The sequence below is a fragment of the Dermacentor andersoni genome, chromosome 10 (genome assembly GCF_023375885.2).
Source record: "Dermacentor andersoni chromosome 10, qqDerAnde1_hic_scaffold, whole genome shotgun sequence".
Taxonomy (NCBI): domain Eukaryota; kingdom Metazoa; phylum Arthropoda; class Arachnida; order Ixodida; family Ixodidae; genus Dermacentor; species Dermacentor andersoni.
The window spans coordinates 67,839,231-67,853,130 of NC_092823.1; the positions used below are offsets into that span (position 1 = coordinate 67,839,231).

Below are 13,900 nucleotides of genomic sequence, written 5' to 3' on the forward strand. Positions count from 1 at the left end.
GCTGTGTTGCATTAATTAGCGCATACCTTGCGGCGAGTGAGTGACTGTCGCCACTGTTGCGCCATTGCAGGGAGTGTGGTGTGGCGTCACCCGCTGCTGCTGCACAGCAAGGAGCCCCTGAGCCAGCCGCTGACCAGCCTGGCCTCCGAGGAGCTGCAGTCGCAGGCGCTACGGCTATTCAAGGTGTGCGCCCCTTTGCGCCGAGTTGGGCAATCTCGTGTTGCAAGCACTTGGCGGACGTGAGAATGATGAGTAGGATGGCGGACTTTCGTTAATAGGATTTTTTGGCTTAATTCAACCTCAGCCAGAGGTCCCAGTCGGCGAGCATTCATTTTGAAGGGCCGAGCCTTTTGTTATTTGAATCTTGAAATTGCCATCTCTCTGGATAACTTGACCAATATGCATGCCCGTATGGTGAACCCATTAGTAACCCCAATGGCTGCGGCACCTACGTTAGTGCTGCTAAGGGACAATCAATGCATCGAAGACGTGCTATCTCCTTCCAATGAAATTTAACTATTGGCTTGCGCTCGACGATGTCTCAAGCGAAAACAGCGTTGTGTGCGGCCTTATGCTTGGCGTGCACTCCCTGTGCCATCGTAGATATGCGTTGTGTGTGGTGTTGTGTTCGGAAGCAATGGAAGATGTCCTCTGCTGCGAGGAAGGTAGCTTACCTCCTAGCACCATTGGTTTTTGACATTTCGTTTGCTTCTATCTTGGCTAGTAATAAATCCTTTTTAAAAATTCTTGCAGGCAATGCTCCTTGGGCGGCCTTTCACATTACCTATTGCATAAGCTTAAAACTTCTGAAAGGCCTGGATGAGGGCCTTTCAAGAAAAGTGAAACTGAGGAGGTCATGTAATTTACATCGCAGATAACGAACGGTCTAGAAAGTTAATGATTGGTGAGGAAAGAGGGGAAATGGTGTAGGAACTGAGAACAAATTTATTGTGAGTAATGACAGTAAGAGACTTGTCAGTTAAAGCGACACTAAAGAGAAACGTATAAAGGGTTCCAGCAAGTACAGACGCGAGCACAAGTAAAAGGAACCAGCGTTGTCCTGTCCGTTCCTTTTACTTGGGCTCACGTCTGTACTTGCTGGAACCCCCTATATGTTCACCATGCACCAGCTTCCCCGGCAAACCACGCTACTCAAGAGATAAATTATTTGAGCTGTTTTAGTAAACCATTCTTCTGCAATACCAAAAAAAAGCCACTTGTGCTGTGAGAAGAAGCTTGGCAAGCCAGAAAAGATGCAGAAACGAAGGACGGGTGGGTTAGCCACCTCGGATGTTCTCCCGCCAATTCGCCACGATGCCACAAATTTTGACTGCATCTGCTCAGGCCTAGTTAGTGTTTCATTGGTAAAGACAGACTGCATTGTGTGCTGAAAGAGCGAAGCACTGAACTTGGCAAGTTTCAAGAGTTTTTACGGAGCCGCAGTTGCCCAAATACGAGAAAATACGTTGGAACGTGTGGTGCCACATTGATGTACCGGCACTAGGATCTCAGAGCGAAATTCAACAAATAGAATTTTGACCTTCATTTTTGGTGTGATAGTCAACTAGTCGCAGACCGATAACTCTGATACCAATAATTCCGACATGCTTGATCATTCGGGCAGCTCCGCACCACCACCCGTAGCCCCATAGACTTAATGTATACGGACAACTGAAATTTCGGGCACTTTACAGCGTGCTGTGCGATAATTCAAACCCTGGCTGCATGACTTTTTGCTAATTTGGCCACTGAGTGAAGCAGAAATTGTGATATTTTCATTTTGATATGTTTCCAACCATGTTGCCTGCACTTCCTGGAAACCAAAACTAGCGAAGCTTAGTCGATTTAGTAGTTGTCGATAACGATTTGGTGCATGCTGTTGTCTATCTGTAGCAACAGCATAGTAATGGTCAAGATATGGACCACGATATTGTAGTGATGCCTTCCGCTTGATTCTATGCCCCTCAATTTTATCATCCACTGTTCATGGCCGGCTGACCTCATTGATAGGGCGTGTGGAGCGTCACTGTGACCACTGAAAAAGTGTGAAAAGCGTGAAAAGAATAGCATAAAAGGCATTGCTAGAAAATGGCAGCCACGGAATGCCAGGCAAGCATATGTGTGCGCATCAACACGTTGACGAACATGGGCCGTATTCTTAGACGATTACTTTTCATTATCGCAAAATTTTGCTTCAGTGGGTGGCAACGTTTCTGCACTATGATAAGTATTGTGCTTGACATTGTGGCGAGAATGCCATTGGTCGTTGATGAAGATGTCTTTTGTGCTTGTCGTGCGAAAGACAGTGTTGGCACCTTGCAAAGAATGCCATCGCTCGTAGACGCCAGTGCGTCTTGCGCTTGTCACATGAAATTGATGGTATCTCCGAAAGTGGTAATTAAAAAGCACGACACACCTTTTCTGACCACTTCTGGAATAAAGTCACTACTTTAGCGCAAATGCGTTATTTTCGGCTTCCGATTCGGCAGTCCCTGTCGAGTCCAAATTATCGGTTGGCTACTGTTACCATAAAATTAATTATAGGAAGTTTTGAAAGAATAATTTATCAGTCTAAACTGTTGGAGTGTTTCTCTTTAGTGTCCCTATAGTATTTAGTTGATGCAGGCCAGGGGTAAATTGGAGGTGTTTGGAGATAGGCCTTTTTTCTTGATGATGGTAGTGTGTTCCAATGTGTGTGCTTTCCCCCCAGTCAGTGCAGCTCTTCATGGGTGTCCCCCTGGAGGCATCGGGCATCGACTACCACGTGGCCCTGGCCCAGAACTCTCTGGCCCAGTGCCTCTCATGCCCTGCGCTCCAGAACGAGCTCTTCTGCCAGCTGATCAAGCAGACGTCACCACTGCCGGGGGGACACCGGCTGGCTGGCGTACAGGTTAGGACTGCTTTCATTTCAGTAGAACACATCATTCCCAAAAGAAAGGCAAGCTGGATTGCTAAGTTATCCATCTAAAATGGCAAGCAGGCAAGTCCATTTCTGCTAGAGCAAATTACCTAGGTACTCAAGGAAACATCACAGTAACATGGAGGTAGCAAAGCGACATCTAGTTTCCAAAAATCTTGCCACTCTACGTAGCCTGATTTAGCATTCGCCTTTAAGCAGGAGCCGCATGGCATGAATCACTGTGTTATTCAGAATGCATACAAACAGCTGCATTCAACATGTTTTCAACAGGTCCTTACAGCCAAAGCACTCTGTCTTTTTACGTGTTACACGTCACATCAAACACTCCATAGTACCACCTGTCTTCTGCATTAGTCCCTACTCTCAAACAAATCTATTGCTAAGATGGCTGCTATTCCTTATCTCTATGTGAAACCATACCATTTGCTCCTCATTGCATGGGCTCCTCCTCTCATTTCTTTTATCCCTGGCCATCAATGCCATGCAGCAACTGCTGCTGTGCGCAACTCAGTCCCTGTTCCTGTGCGACTCGTCCTCCGAGAAGGGTTCCCCAACGACCGACAAGGCTGGCGGACCACCACCCCCGCCAGCCCCGGCGCCGCCGTGCCATCAGGCGCCGCCACCCCCTTACCAGCAGCCGGCCGACTGGGTGCTCGTGCAGGGATGGCAGCTGCTCTCTCTCGCAGTGGCCCTCTTCCCGCCACGCAACAGGACCCGGTGGCTCTTGAGGAAGCACCTCTTGCGGCACGCAGACTCCAGGTGATTCACCGACCAGCCATGTGAAGCATGGTGCGGTATTCATGACACAAGTGTGGAAAGCTATGCTGAGCTGACATACAAACATGCCACAGGGCAGGAAACAGGACAGAGGGACCTCGTTAGAATGAAGCCACATTCGACATAAAACTAGTTTCATTATATCCAAGATTCCTTATGAACACGTATCTATTAAACTCTGATAGCATTCAGACAACTTTTAGTTGCTTCTTAATAACCGATAATTTGTTATACATATATCCGTGTTTGTTATATATTGCTGTTTGACTAAATGTACTAGAAGGAAATCTGGGGCTGCCATCATTCAGCTACAATGGGAACAATAGATAGTATGTGAATTTGTTTAATCTCGGTACTTGTGGCTTCGTATGTTTATCCAGATGTATTTACCATATTTACTCGCATAACGATCGCACTCGCGTAATGATCGCACCCCTGAATTTTGTGGTCAAAATTTGATTTTTTTTATTTCCCATGTAATGATCGCACCCCGAACTTGCAGCACCGATATGTCGTGTGCCAAGGCTAGCTAATAATGATCGCGCTTACCATCTGTCGAATGCTACGCGAACGACTCTTCAAAACAAGCCAAGCGGTCTGCATGCACCAAACATTTCATCACTTTCCGCACTTCTGTGACAAAAAGAGGTACAACCAAACTTGCCTTTATTATTGGTAGGCTTTATTATGGTTGTGGTCAACAAAAACAAAAAAATGGCGCCTTTCGATTCTTTTCATCTGCACTCGTGGGCACGCAACAAATCGCGCACGGCAATGAAAGTAGCCACGTTTACACTGACACGTTAAATGTGTACCCTATTCATACGCTGACGCTTGTAACACAGCTAAGATATTCGCCTACCCTTAGCGGAAACGTGCCGTATTAGGATAGTAGTGAAGACAGATGCCGCAGTTTCCGCAGCACGCCGGCCATGCCTTTCTATGTCACTGGCAGCTAAGTGCGCCCATCTGTTTCTGTCCCCTCAAAGCGGACATGGCTACATTATTGCCGCAAACTTGCCAATATTAACGATATTATTCATCACTGATACGGAAGAAACTGTTTCAATGCACGTAATGTACTCACGAAAAGAAAAAAAATCACGTTCGGCGCGTTCGGCTTGCTTCGCCGGCCGCCATTTTTGTTTTGGTGTCCCGCACCAGCTTCCCACAGCAAACACGGGACAAAAAAAAAATTTTTTATTCTCGCGGGAAATTTAACCCGTGTAATGATCGCACCCCTGAATTTGCGTCAGTTTTTCTGACAAAAAAATGCCATCATTATGCGAGTAATGATGGCATTATGGATGGATACGATATTATGCCTTATCTTTCTTAAGTCCAGGTAATCATATCTTTTATAAATGCTTGAAGGCGCCAAGTCTCTGAACACATGCACATTCATTTTGAATTGTTGCATTTATTATGCAGCATTTTGTTCAATACGCATTGTTCAAATCCAACACTCAACTATGGCACCCTTTGGGTAACAAATATAGATTTTGAAGGCGATGCTTTTGCTGGCTGCAAGCAGCGGAAGCGATTGCAAGAGCTGGAGACATCTCAAGGACGTCAAGTTTTAGACGTCACCTATATGTTCCATTTGCCAAGGCGCAAAGTTGTAAAAGCACGAAGTTTAGGCTGATCTTCATGTATTGCCCCATCATTCAACCATGCTGTCTGTGCTGACATGTTTGTAGCTCCCATAGACGCTAGTGCCAAATTTCTGTCTAGCAATTTTTGTGGCAAACTCGATGGCACAGGCAGTGATAAGGTAATTAATGGCTGTCTTCCTATGGGGCTACAAGGGTTCGGTCAAGCTGGCATCACATTTTCAGGCAAATAAAAATTGGTTGGACTGATTGTGTGACTGAATTGGACCGGCAGGGCGAGATGGTGAATGGTAGCCTACTGATATCCTCAAAACATGCTTAACTGCTTAACTTATGTGACCAAGAACTTGGAGGATAACATGAAAACTTGAAGAAGAAGCGAAGGATCACACAGCGAAGGTTGGATTGGATAATGACAGCTGAACATTAAGAAACGGAAGGGCGACAATGTGGAATAGGCTGTCAGTTGCCAACACGATTAACTGATGATCTAGTTGTGGATAACAGAGAAGTGGAGTGTGGCAAAGGTCATGTAGTGCGTAGACAAGATCACCAGTACAGATATGAGTTCTGCAGATTCCTGCATAACTCACTGTTGTGGTGCGTGCCAGGTGTGCGAAACTTCCAAAACCGCCTCTCCGCAGGAGTGAACCGGGCCAGTACGCGTCATTCTGCGGCCGGGCCCTGGAGCGTGCCCTGAAGGCGGGCAGCCCCCGGGAGTGCCGTCCCTCGCGCATGGAGGTGCTCAGCATCCTGCAGCGCAACCCGTTCCACCACTCCCTGCCGCACTCCATTCCCGTCCACTTCCTCAACGGCACCTACCTGGTGAGGAATGGGAAGGGGGCGGGCACAGATGCAAAGCGCATTTTGGACCCAGACCTTCCTCAGACTGACCGCGGAAACACTTTAAACGCTGGATTGAGGAAGTGCGGTAGCAGGAGTTAGGGAATTGACCTTTGTGCGGCCTCTCGCTTCGACGCGAACTGACAAGAACACAGCGTGATGCGCCTAGATGCGTAGACTCCTGTCTCCGCCAAAGATTGCTTTCAAGACAGGGGCCACGCGGCCGTGCCGTATGTAGCAGCCACCGGAGTAGAAAGCTTCTCCTATTTTCCCCAGTCCCGCACGCAAATTTCGGGTACTTTGAACGCCTGTGATGTGGCCTGGTTTCCGTCTGTCTCCGCACATGTGATAGCTTTCCTTTTAATTGTGGCATTGTGATGAACTCAACATGTCCTTGCAGTTGGCACTTCCATGTTGATAGAGCAGACACAGAAAACACAAAGGGTGCATTAACCTAAGCCAAAGGAAGCATTGCCTAAGCACACGTACTGCAGCACATGGAGGAAGGTGCGGCAGCTAGGCTCGAAGCGCATACGAGGCGGCCATTTTGAAATGCCAGTGGCGATATGGTAATGCAGATTTAGGGTCATACTCGATTCTAATGCGCACGCAATTTGTGGACCCATTATATTGGAAAAGAACTGTGCATTAGATTCGAATAAATACGGTATTTTCATAAAAGATTGAATTTCAATATAATGAAATTTGATATAGCAAAGCGAATTGCCGATTTTACAGACTTCGTTATATCAAGGTTTGGCTGTATTGGAGGGTCTTGAGACACCATATCATAGTTTTTGTGCACTCTATGAATCGCCAGCATTCACAAAAAGAAAGAAAATAATAATAATTACAAGAATTGAATGAGTAAAAGGGACACAGTGCCGATCATAAAACTCACTGTCTTCATTATATCGATGCTTAACTTGACTTCAAACGTAATCTGTTCTCATTTGCACGAGGCCATACAAAAGAGTGCTCTTTATTTTTGCTTTTGTGTGGGATATGGTGATGTTATCAGCGCAAAAGAAAAGTTGGAAACTCATTCCAGATTGCAGTTTTGTTGCAGCTGCAGTTAACTACGAATTTTTCAAACATGCTCGGTAATTCAGACGACTTCGTGGCACTGCCATGGACCCCATAGGAGCCAATGCATAAGGACGTTTGTACAGTGCAGTCCACTTATAACGATACCACATATAACGATATATCGGTTATAACGATGGGTCGACATGAGAGTGTCATTTTATGCATTAGGTCTATGGGGAAAAAAACCATTTATAACGATAGGTTATTCACCGCATATCGGATATAACGATCAAAATTTTGCAGTCTGGACGGCGTTTTCCGTGCCAAATAATCGTAACGTTTGCGTTGCTTAGTTCCCTGAAACGAACGATGTCAAGACGAGGCGATGTTTACCTCCGTAAGTTCGTATCTGCCGCCATTACCGTGCAGCGCGTCTCGCCCCGCCCGCGCACGAGTAGGCGCAGCCAACGTTGGCGCAGCGCGCCACAAGATGGCGCTAGCTGCTTCATGCGCATCGGCCACAGTCGCTCCGATAGAGAGAGAAAGAAAAAAAGAAGCGACAAGCAAAGCGGCACGGTGGCGCCCGTCCCGCGTCTCTCTCGCGATAGCAGGCTGACGCCACCGAAGCAGTGTGCAACAAACGGTTCAACCCAGTTCGAAGATGGCGCCGACAAAGCACAAAGCTGTGTCGCTTGACACGAAGATTGATATTTTGCAGGACTCTCGATGCGGCTTCAAGGTGAGCGCCCTCGTGAAGAAGTATGAGCTCGTTCAGTTAACGATATCAACCATCTTGAAAACCGGGAGCACCGCGATTGTGAAGGCAGGAGCTATCAGCGGCCATTCCGATCAGCGGAAAAGGGGTTAGAGACCCTTTGTATGCCGATGTTGAAGAGGCGCTTTACCAGTGGTTCATCACCAATTGCTTCAAGAAGGCGGGCTTTGTGCGTAAGGACGAACTTCCCCAACCCGCTGAGACCGACCCGGTGGAATTCGCTGACATAACCGAGCTCTGGGAGCTCGTTCCTACTGGTGACACAGGTGGTGTGTCGAAGGAGGAGTTTTTGACTGCAGACAGTGCTGCCTCGTTCTGCGATGAGGTCCCCGACGAGGCGATCGCCGAAGATGTGCTGTCTCGACAGACGCAAAGTTGTGCGACGGTGGCGACGGCATCAGCGACAGTGACAACGAGATCGACAGTGGCTCCTTGACCCCGACCACGATGTCCACGCAAAGTGCACTGTCGTCGATCGACTCGTTAATTGATTTTATGCATGCTAAAGGATTGCCGCCAGTGTTCGCGCAGCAGCTGGAATCCATGCACACCGCGGTTGTGAAGCTGAAGCTGCCGCAAAAGCAAGTGCAGATTTCGGACTATTTCGGCGCGCCTAATCCTTGACACGGTCATTGGCGCTAGAAATAAAGTTTGTTTTTCACGGCCTACTGTACACATCATCTATTCTTTAGAGCAAGTAGCGAATTCGAGTTCAGAGCTGCAAAGGTAAAGAGCGCAAACGCGTTTAAAATTTTTTTTTTTTTTTTTTTTGGTAACTGCAGTCCAGATATAGCGATCATCGGTTATAAAGATCATATTTTTCGTCTTTCTCGATATCGTTATAAGTGGACTGCACTGTAGTCTCGGACATGGAAACCCCTTGCTGTTCGATTTCCCGGAATTTCTGTCGTGACCATGGGTTTGGAACGGCAATAATCGAAGCCTCCACCAGCGCCATTTTCGTTATGTCGCAGCATCAAACCAGTGCTCCTGCATGCCATTTGGCTAGCAGCCGTAGCCACCAGCGTGGCAACGCTAAGCCTAGGTGCTTCGAAATTCGGTATCATGCTTTTTGCTGTTTGGAGCCATATTTTATTGTGATAGCAATTATATGGACACTCTAGGCGCATTCCGGCCATTGCCGTGATGTTCGGCATAAAGTCTAAGGGTGATAACATCGTTGCTGCACGTCGCATGCTGTATGTGCGAGTGAAAGCTTGCAAGGGTGAGGCAGCGATGGCAGCTCAACCTTGCGCGCAAGGGTGGACAGTGGGGATGAAGTGCACCGTCTTCCGTCGCGCACAAGGCACGGGGGAGAGGGGAGGCAGGGATGGGGGCGTTCTACTCCCGCGGCTGCGATGTATGGCGCGGCCACACAAGCCCTATCATGAAAGCGATCTGCAATGAGTACAGTGTCTAGGTGTGCCGAAGGCTAATAGCTTCGTGTGAGCTGGGTTCTCGCCGCTTAGTTTGCGTTGAAGTGAGAGGCTGCCGCCACGCTTTCTCATTCCAGTGTTTTGACAGTGAGTTTCCTTGGCCATCGAGCGAGATGTAGCTTGTGTGCGCGTGACACCATGCTTGTTAATTTAGGTAGCAAGCGGATTTTTGCAAGTTTACACGGGCGATAAAACCAGTAACCTTACTTTGTATATCTGTCTACTAATTTGCTGTCGCAATCGATGCTTGGCCTTTCGGATGAAACTGTGACTTTTTCATTGAAAGAATTCGCCGCTGTCATCCTTGCCGATAGCTTCGAAGTGTGGAAAGTACGGCAAGGATCATGCTTTGCAAATTGCCGGTTTTCAAAAGCCAGCGTCGCCGCAATACATCGGTGTAACACTGTCAAGCATGCTCAATGTATTGCGGTGAAGCATATCGAGAGCGGAAGGGGGGCACTGTCACGGGGCCACTGTCACACATTTTCTATTATAATTATACATGCGGGCACCCGCCGTCTCCTGTCATGGTACGAGAACCGACAGGCCTAATGAGTGCGCTGGCAGGCCTTCAGCGATATTTCAGATGTGCCTGTGGCGATTTGAGCCCTTGTGGGCAGTAAAAGGCATGCATAAATTTTTTCAGGCTGCCTGATTTTCGGACGTTTTCGCGGCCCCTAGGGAGTCTGAAAAATCTGACGTTGACTGTAGTTGTTGGCCATGATTTTCATGAAATCAGTTGTTTGCATGGATCCTTTACATGAGATGTTTCCATGTGCGACCTACTTCGACCACTTATAAGAGAAATGTTAGAATGCGACATTCATGGATGCTTGCTGCAGAGTTGAACTGACCACAAGTATTCTTTCTGTCCATTCCAGGTTGTTGGCTTTGACGGCTCCACTACAGTGGATGAGTTCATCGGGACATTGACCCAGGAAGCCGGCATGCGTGACCCAAGCCAGTCGGGCTTTGCACTCTACAGTGACGACCCCATTGACAAGGGTGTCCAGCACTGCCTCAACCTCTCCACTCATGTGATTACCTCCTGCTAATTTTTTACACACCTTGCGTCCAGAATGTGACATTTCTCAAATTGTTCTTGTTGAGTATTTGACATTCTTGCTATGAGAATGCATATTTGTAGCTGCAAGCAGACAAACTGTAGCCGAAGCTTAGATTTTGCCCTTTCAGGTTCGTTGTAACACTGGAATACTGGTTCAAACAAAGCGTGGGCAGTAAAATTCTATATTTATTTCATTATATTCAATATTTTATTTTATTTGTGGACATTACATCGAGGTTCAATGGTATAGTATGTACAATAGATGGAGGCCCTGTAGTGAGACTGCCAAAAAGACTTTAAGCTAGCTAAAGCCTTTGCTAGATGATCTATCAGTGAAACATACAGAACTGAGCTGCTCAAGCTAGAGCAACAGTATATGTACTAGAATAAATGTGTCTACATCACGTCTGCAGATTTAAAATATAGATACAGTTGCTGACCAATAATTCGGACTCAACAGGGACCACCAAGATCTCCAAATAATCTAGAGTTAAAAATGCCGCATTCGCTCAAAAGTGATGGACTTTATTCTGTGAGTTGCCAAAAAAGAAAAAGTGTACTGTATTCTCGGATGGTCACTTTCGGAGATACCTTCGATTTCGTGTGACCAGTGCAATACGCATTGCTGTCTACGAGCGACAGCATTGCTTGCACAATGCCAAGCACGCTACCTTATCGCAGTGCGAAGATGCTGCTGCCCGTTCAACACGTCCTATGCTAGTCATGAAAACTATAGCAAAAATGAAAGTATCGTAAGTGATGTTCCACGAATAACGGCCCAGATTTATCAACGCATATTGCTATACACACATACTACGCTTGCCCTTGGCCTGAACATTCCATGGTCGTGATTTTCAGCAATGCCTTTTATGGTATCTTTTTTTATGTCGTTCGTGCTTTATCAGTGGTCAGTGCAACGCTCTAATCACGTTATCTATGTGATCAACTGGCTGGATGATAAGATTGAGTGGCATAGAATTGAGCGAAAGGCATTGCTACAGACAGACGAAAGTACAATCAGTGCTGTAGAGGGTGCAAAAGACATGGCTCGTGCAGTAGCCAGCATGGCTGCTCTGATTTGAGGACTATGTGTCTGCATCTAGCCTTATCACCACTTCTGAAGTGACCAAGGTTCTCATGCTCCTGTACTGCATGGATACTCAAGTATGGGTCATTCTTGTTTTGCTTATGATTGATGCCAAGGCGTACTGTTTCTTCGAAGCTGTAAAAGAGGCGCTCACGAGCCACTTTTGGTGCAAAAGGTCAACGAGGTATATGAATCTAGCCGGTCCCACAAACATGGAAATTTGCTGAAAACGGGGACATTTTGCATCAGTGCGCCACTCCGGGGTGTGAAGCGTTGAATCGTCGCAAGGACAAGGCCAGCACGTTGTGATAGAGGTGAACGGCTACCCCCTTAAGTACTAAATAGGCTATGACACGGATGTTTTCGTCGTGCTCTGCTCCTTTTCGCGATGTCCCATTTCGTTTGACCAAGCCAATGATGAACAACTTATTGGTTCGGGACACTGTAAACTAGGCTCGCTTGGTACGCTACCTGCTATCCTGTCTTGGCAAAGTCATTCCATCAAACAAAAACTGTGTATTGGCAGCGGCACTGACACACTCGCTTAGGCTACGCCTAAGAGAATGCCAGTCTCAGTAGCAGTAATGTTCTCAGCAGTTATCATTGTATAATGAAATGTGATCCCACTTGGGTAACCAGTGAGCAACTTCAAAGTTAGGACACTTAAAAGCAAATTTAAAGGCAATGATCAGACGTGTCTATCTTATATATAATGCAACTGTACTATAGGGAACAAGAATGCCACATTATATAGCAAATATACACATGTTGGAACAAAAGCTTACAGAAAGTGGAAAGCTTAGCTGATACAGAACCTTGATGCAAGTAATAATTTTAGAAGCTGTTTGGCTGCCTGACCTCAAGCTTTGCATTGGGTAGCTGCAGCGAAAGCTAGGTCGTAGCGCTAGGTCATGGCTAGGAGCCATACAAATAAGTCATAGCAAAAATCCAAGCAAGGGAAAGGCTAGCACTGTTAACGGTGGCACTGAGCTACTGCTTTGGGGATCTTAAATCTTTATGAAATGCATGTCAATGAGTTGAACCAGCTAAATCAGTCAGTCGAAATTGAAATGAGTTGTCATCTTGCCGTCGAAGAATTCGAGTGTACACGCCTTCAGACTCCTCTCAATCAGCACTGTAGCCAAGTGGGGGGGGGGGCAGCATTGTGCACATGCACATTAGCGTTCCCGCTGAGTGGCCGAACGTTAATTGTTAGGATACGCTGGTTAGTGTGGAGAGGACTGCCAATGCTGAGCTGAAACTCTGTGCTATTGCTGCTGTAAAGGAGGAGGGAAACACGTTTCATCCTCATCGTCAACGCCTCACAATTGCTGATAGGAATTCATCTTGAACACCAGTTTCTGCTAAGCCTGCTTCACCTTTAGCACACTCCCATAAATACTTCAGGAAGAGGACGACGAAGTTTCCCTGCTAAGGTGGCTGCTCACCGCTCCTGTGAAAAATCTCGCCTTCCGCGTAAATACGTTCCATACATCAAGAGATTGGACCCCAAGACATCTGAGGACGCCCCGGATGCTCATGCGCAGTCCGGTTTTTTGACATTCAGCGAATGTCACCCCATCGGCCCTGCAGCTGAGTTGTACACTGGGACTAGGCCTAGTGCCTCCGGTGACGCGCTGGCGGCGGTAGATTCGCCGGCGCCGCTCGTCACGACGGCGTTACCGGCCGCACAATTGACACCTGAGCCTGGATCCCAGCTCCTGGTTCCTGCTCCAAGTCCTTCGGCTACAGCCCACCCATCGCCTTCCCAAAATGCACATCAGACCGTGAGTGATCTGCCCTCCAGGCGGAGCCCGGCGATGGCTTCCCAGACACCGATCGGGAATGGGACTCCAGTTGTTGTGCATGATGAAACGAGTACTCCTATGGACTTGTCTTCTGCGCTACCATCTGTGCCGTCGGCCCCCCGTGGTTCTCAGAAGCGTCCTTCGGAGCAATCTGCACCAGATTCGTGTTCGGCCAACAGCGGCTCCCAAGGCAAGCGTTCCTGTCTAACGACTGACCACCCAGTTGTGTCGACACCGGGCTCAGTTTGCTATAAAGCAACCATTAAAGCTCTGGCCCCCATAAGCCTCACGGAGATTCCGAACAGGATTATTCAGGCGAACCTAGACGCTTGTCTTGGCACCACAGGCTTCCGCGGCTTCACGGCCCGGAAGAAGTCAAATACCATCGCTGTGTGGCTGCCGACATTGGCTGCTGTCGAGCGTTTGCAAACGCTTCAACGTCTCTCGATAACGAGCGAGGTCACCGTGCCGGTCCAGGTGTACCTGGTAGAGGGCTCGGATCTACAGCGCTGTGTCGTTTACAACGTTGACGTTGGCGAGGACCAG

At 47.6% G+C, this 13,900-nt stretch overlaps 1 protein-coding gene across 2 annotated transcripts in view; it reads left to right on the forward strand.

The window, feature by feature from the left end:
* LOC126543996 (uncharacterized protein CG43867) overlaps positions 1–13,900 on the forward strand; it is a 90,357-nt gene that overhangs the window by 49,814 nt on the left and 26,643 nt on the right. For both annotated transcript variants that reach the window (XM_050191177.3, XM_055062437.2), the window contains exons 16-20: positions 71–183; positions 2,711–2,890; positions 3,408–3,679; positions 5,955–6,135; positions 10,275–10,430. In XM_050191177.3, the coding sequence (XP_050047134.1) occupies positions 71–183; positions 2,711–2,890; positions 3,408–3,679; positions 5,955–6,135; positions 10,275–10,430 (902 nt within the window). The remainder of the gene's footprint in view (positions 1–70; positions 184–2,710; positions 2,891–3,407; positions 3,680–5,954; positions 6,136–10,274; positions 10,431–13,900) is intronic.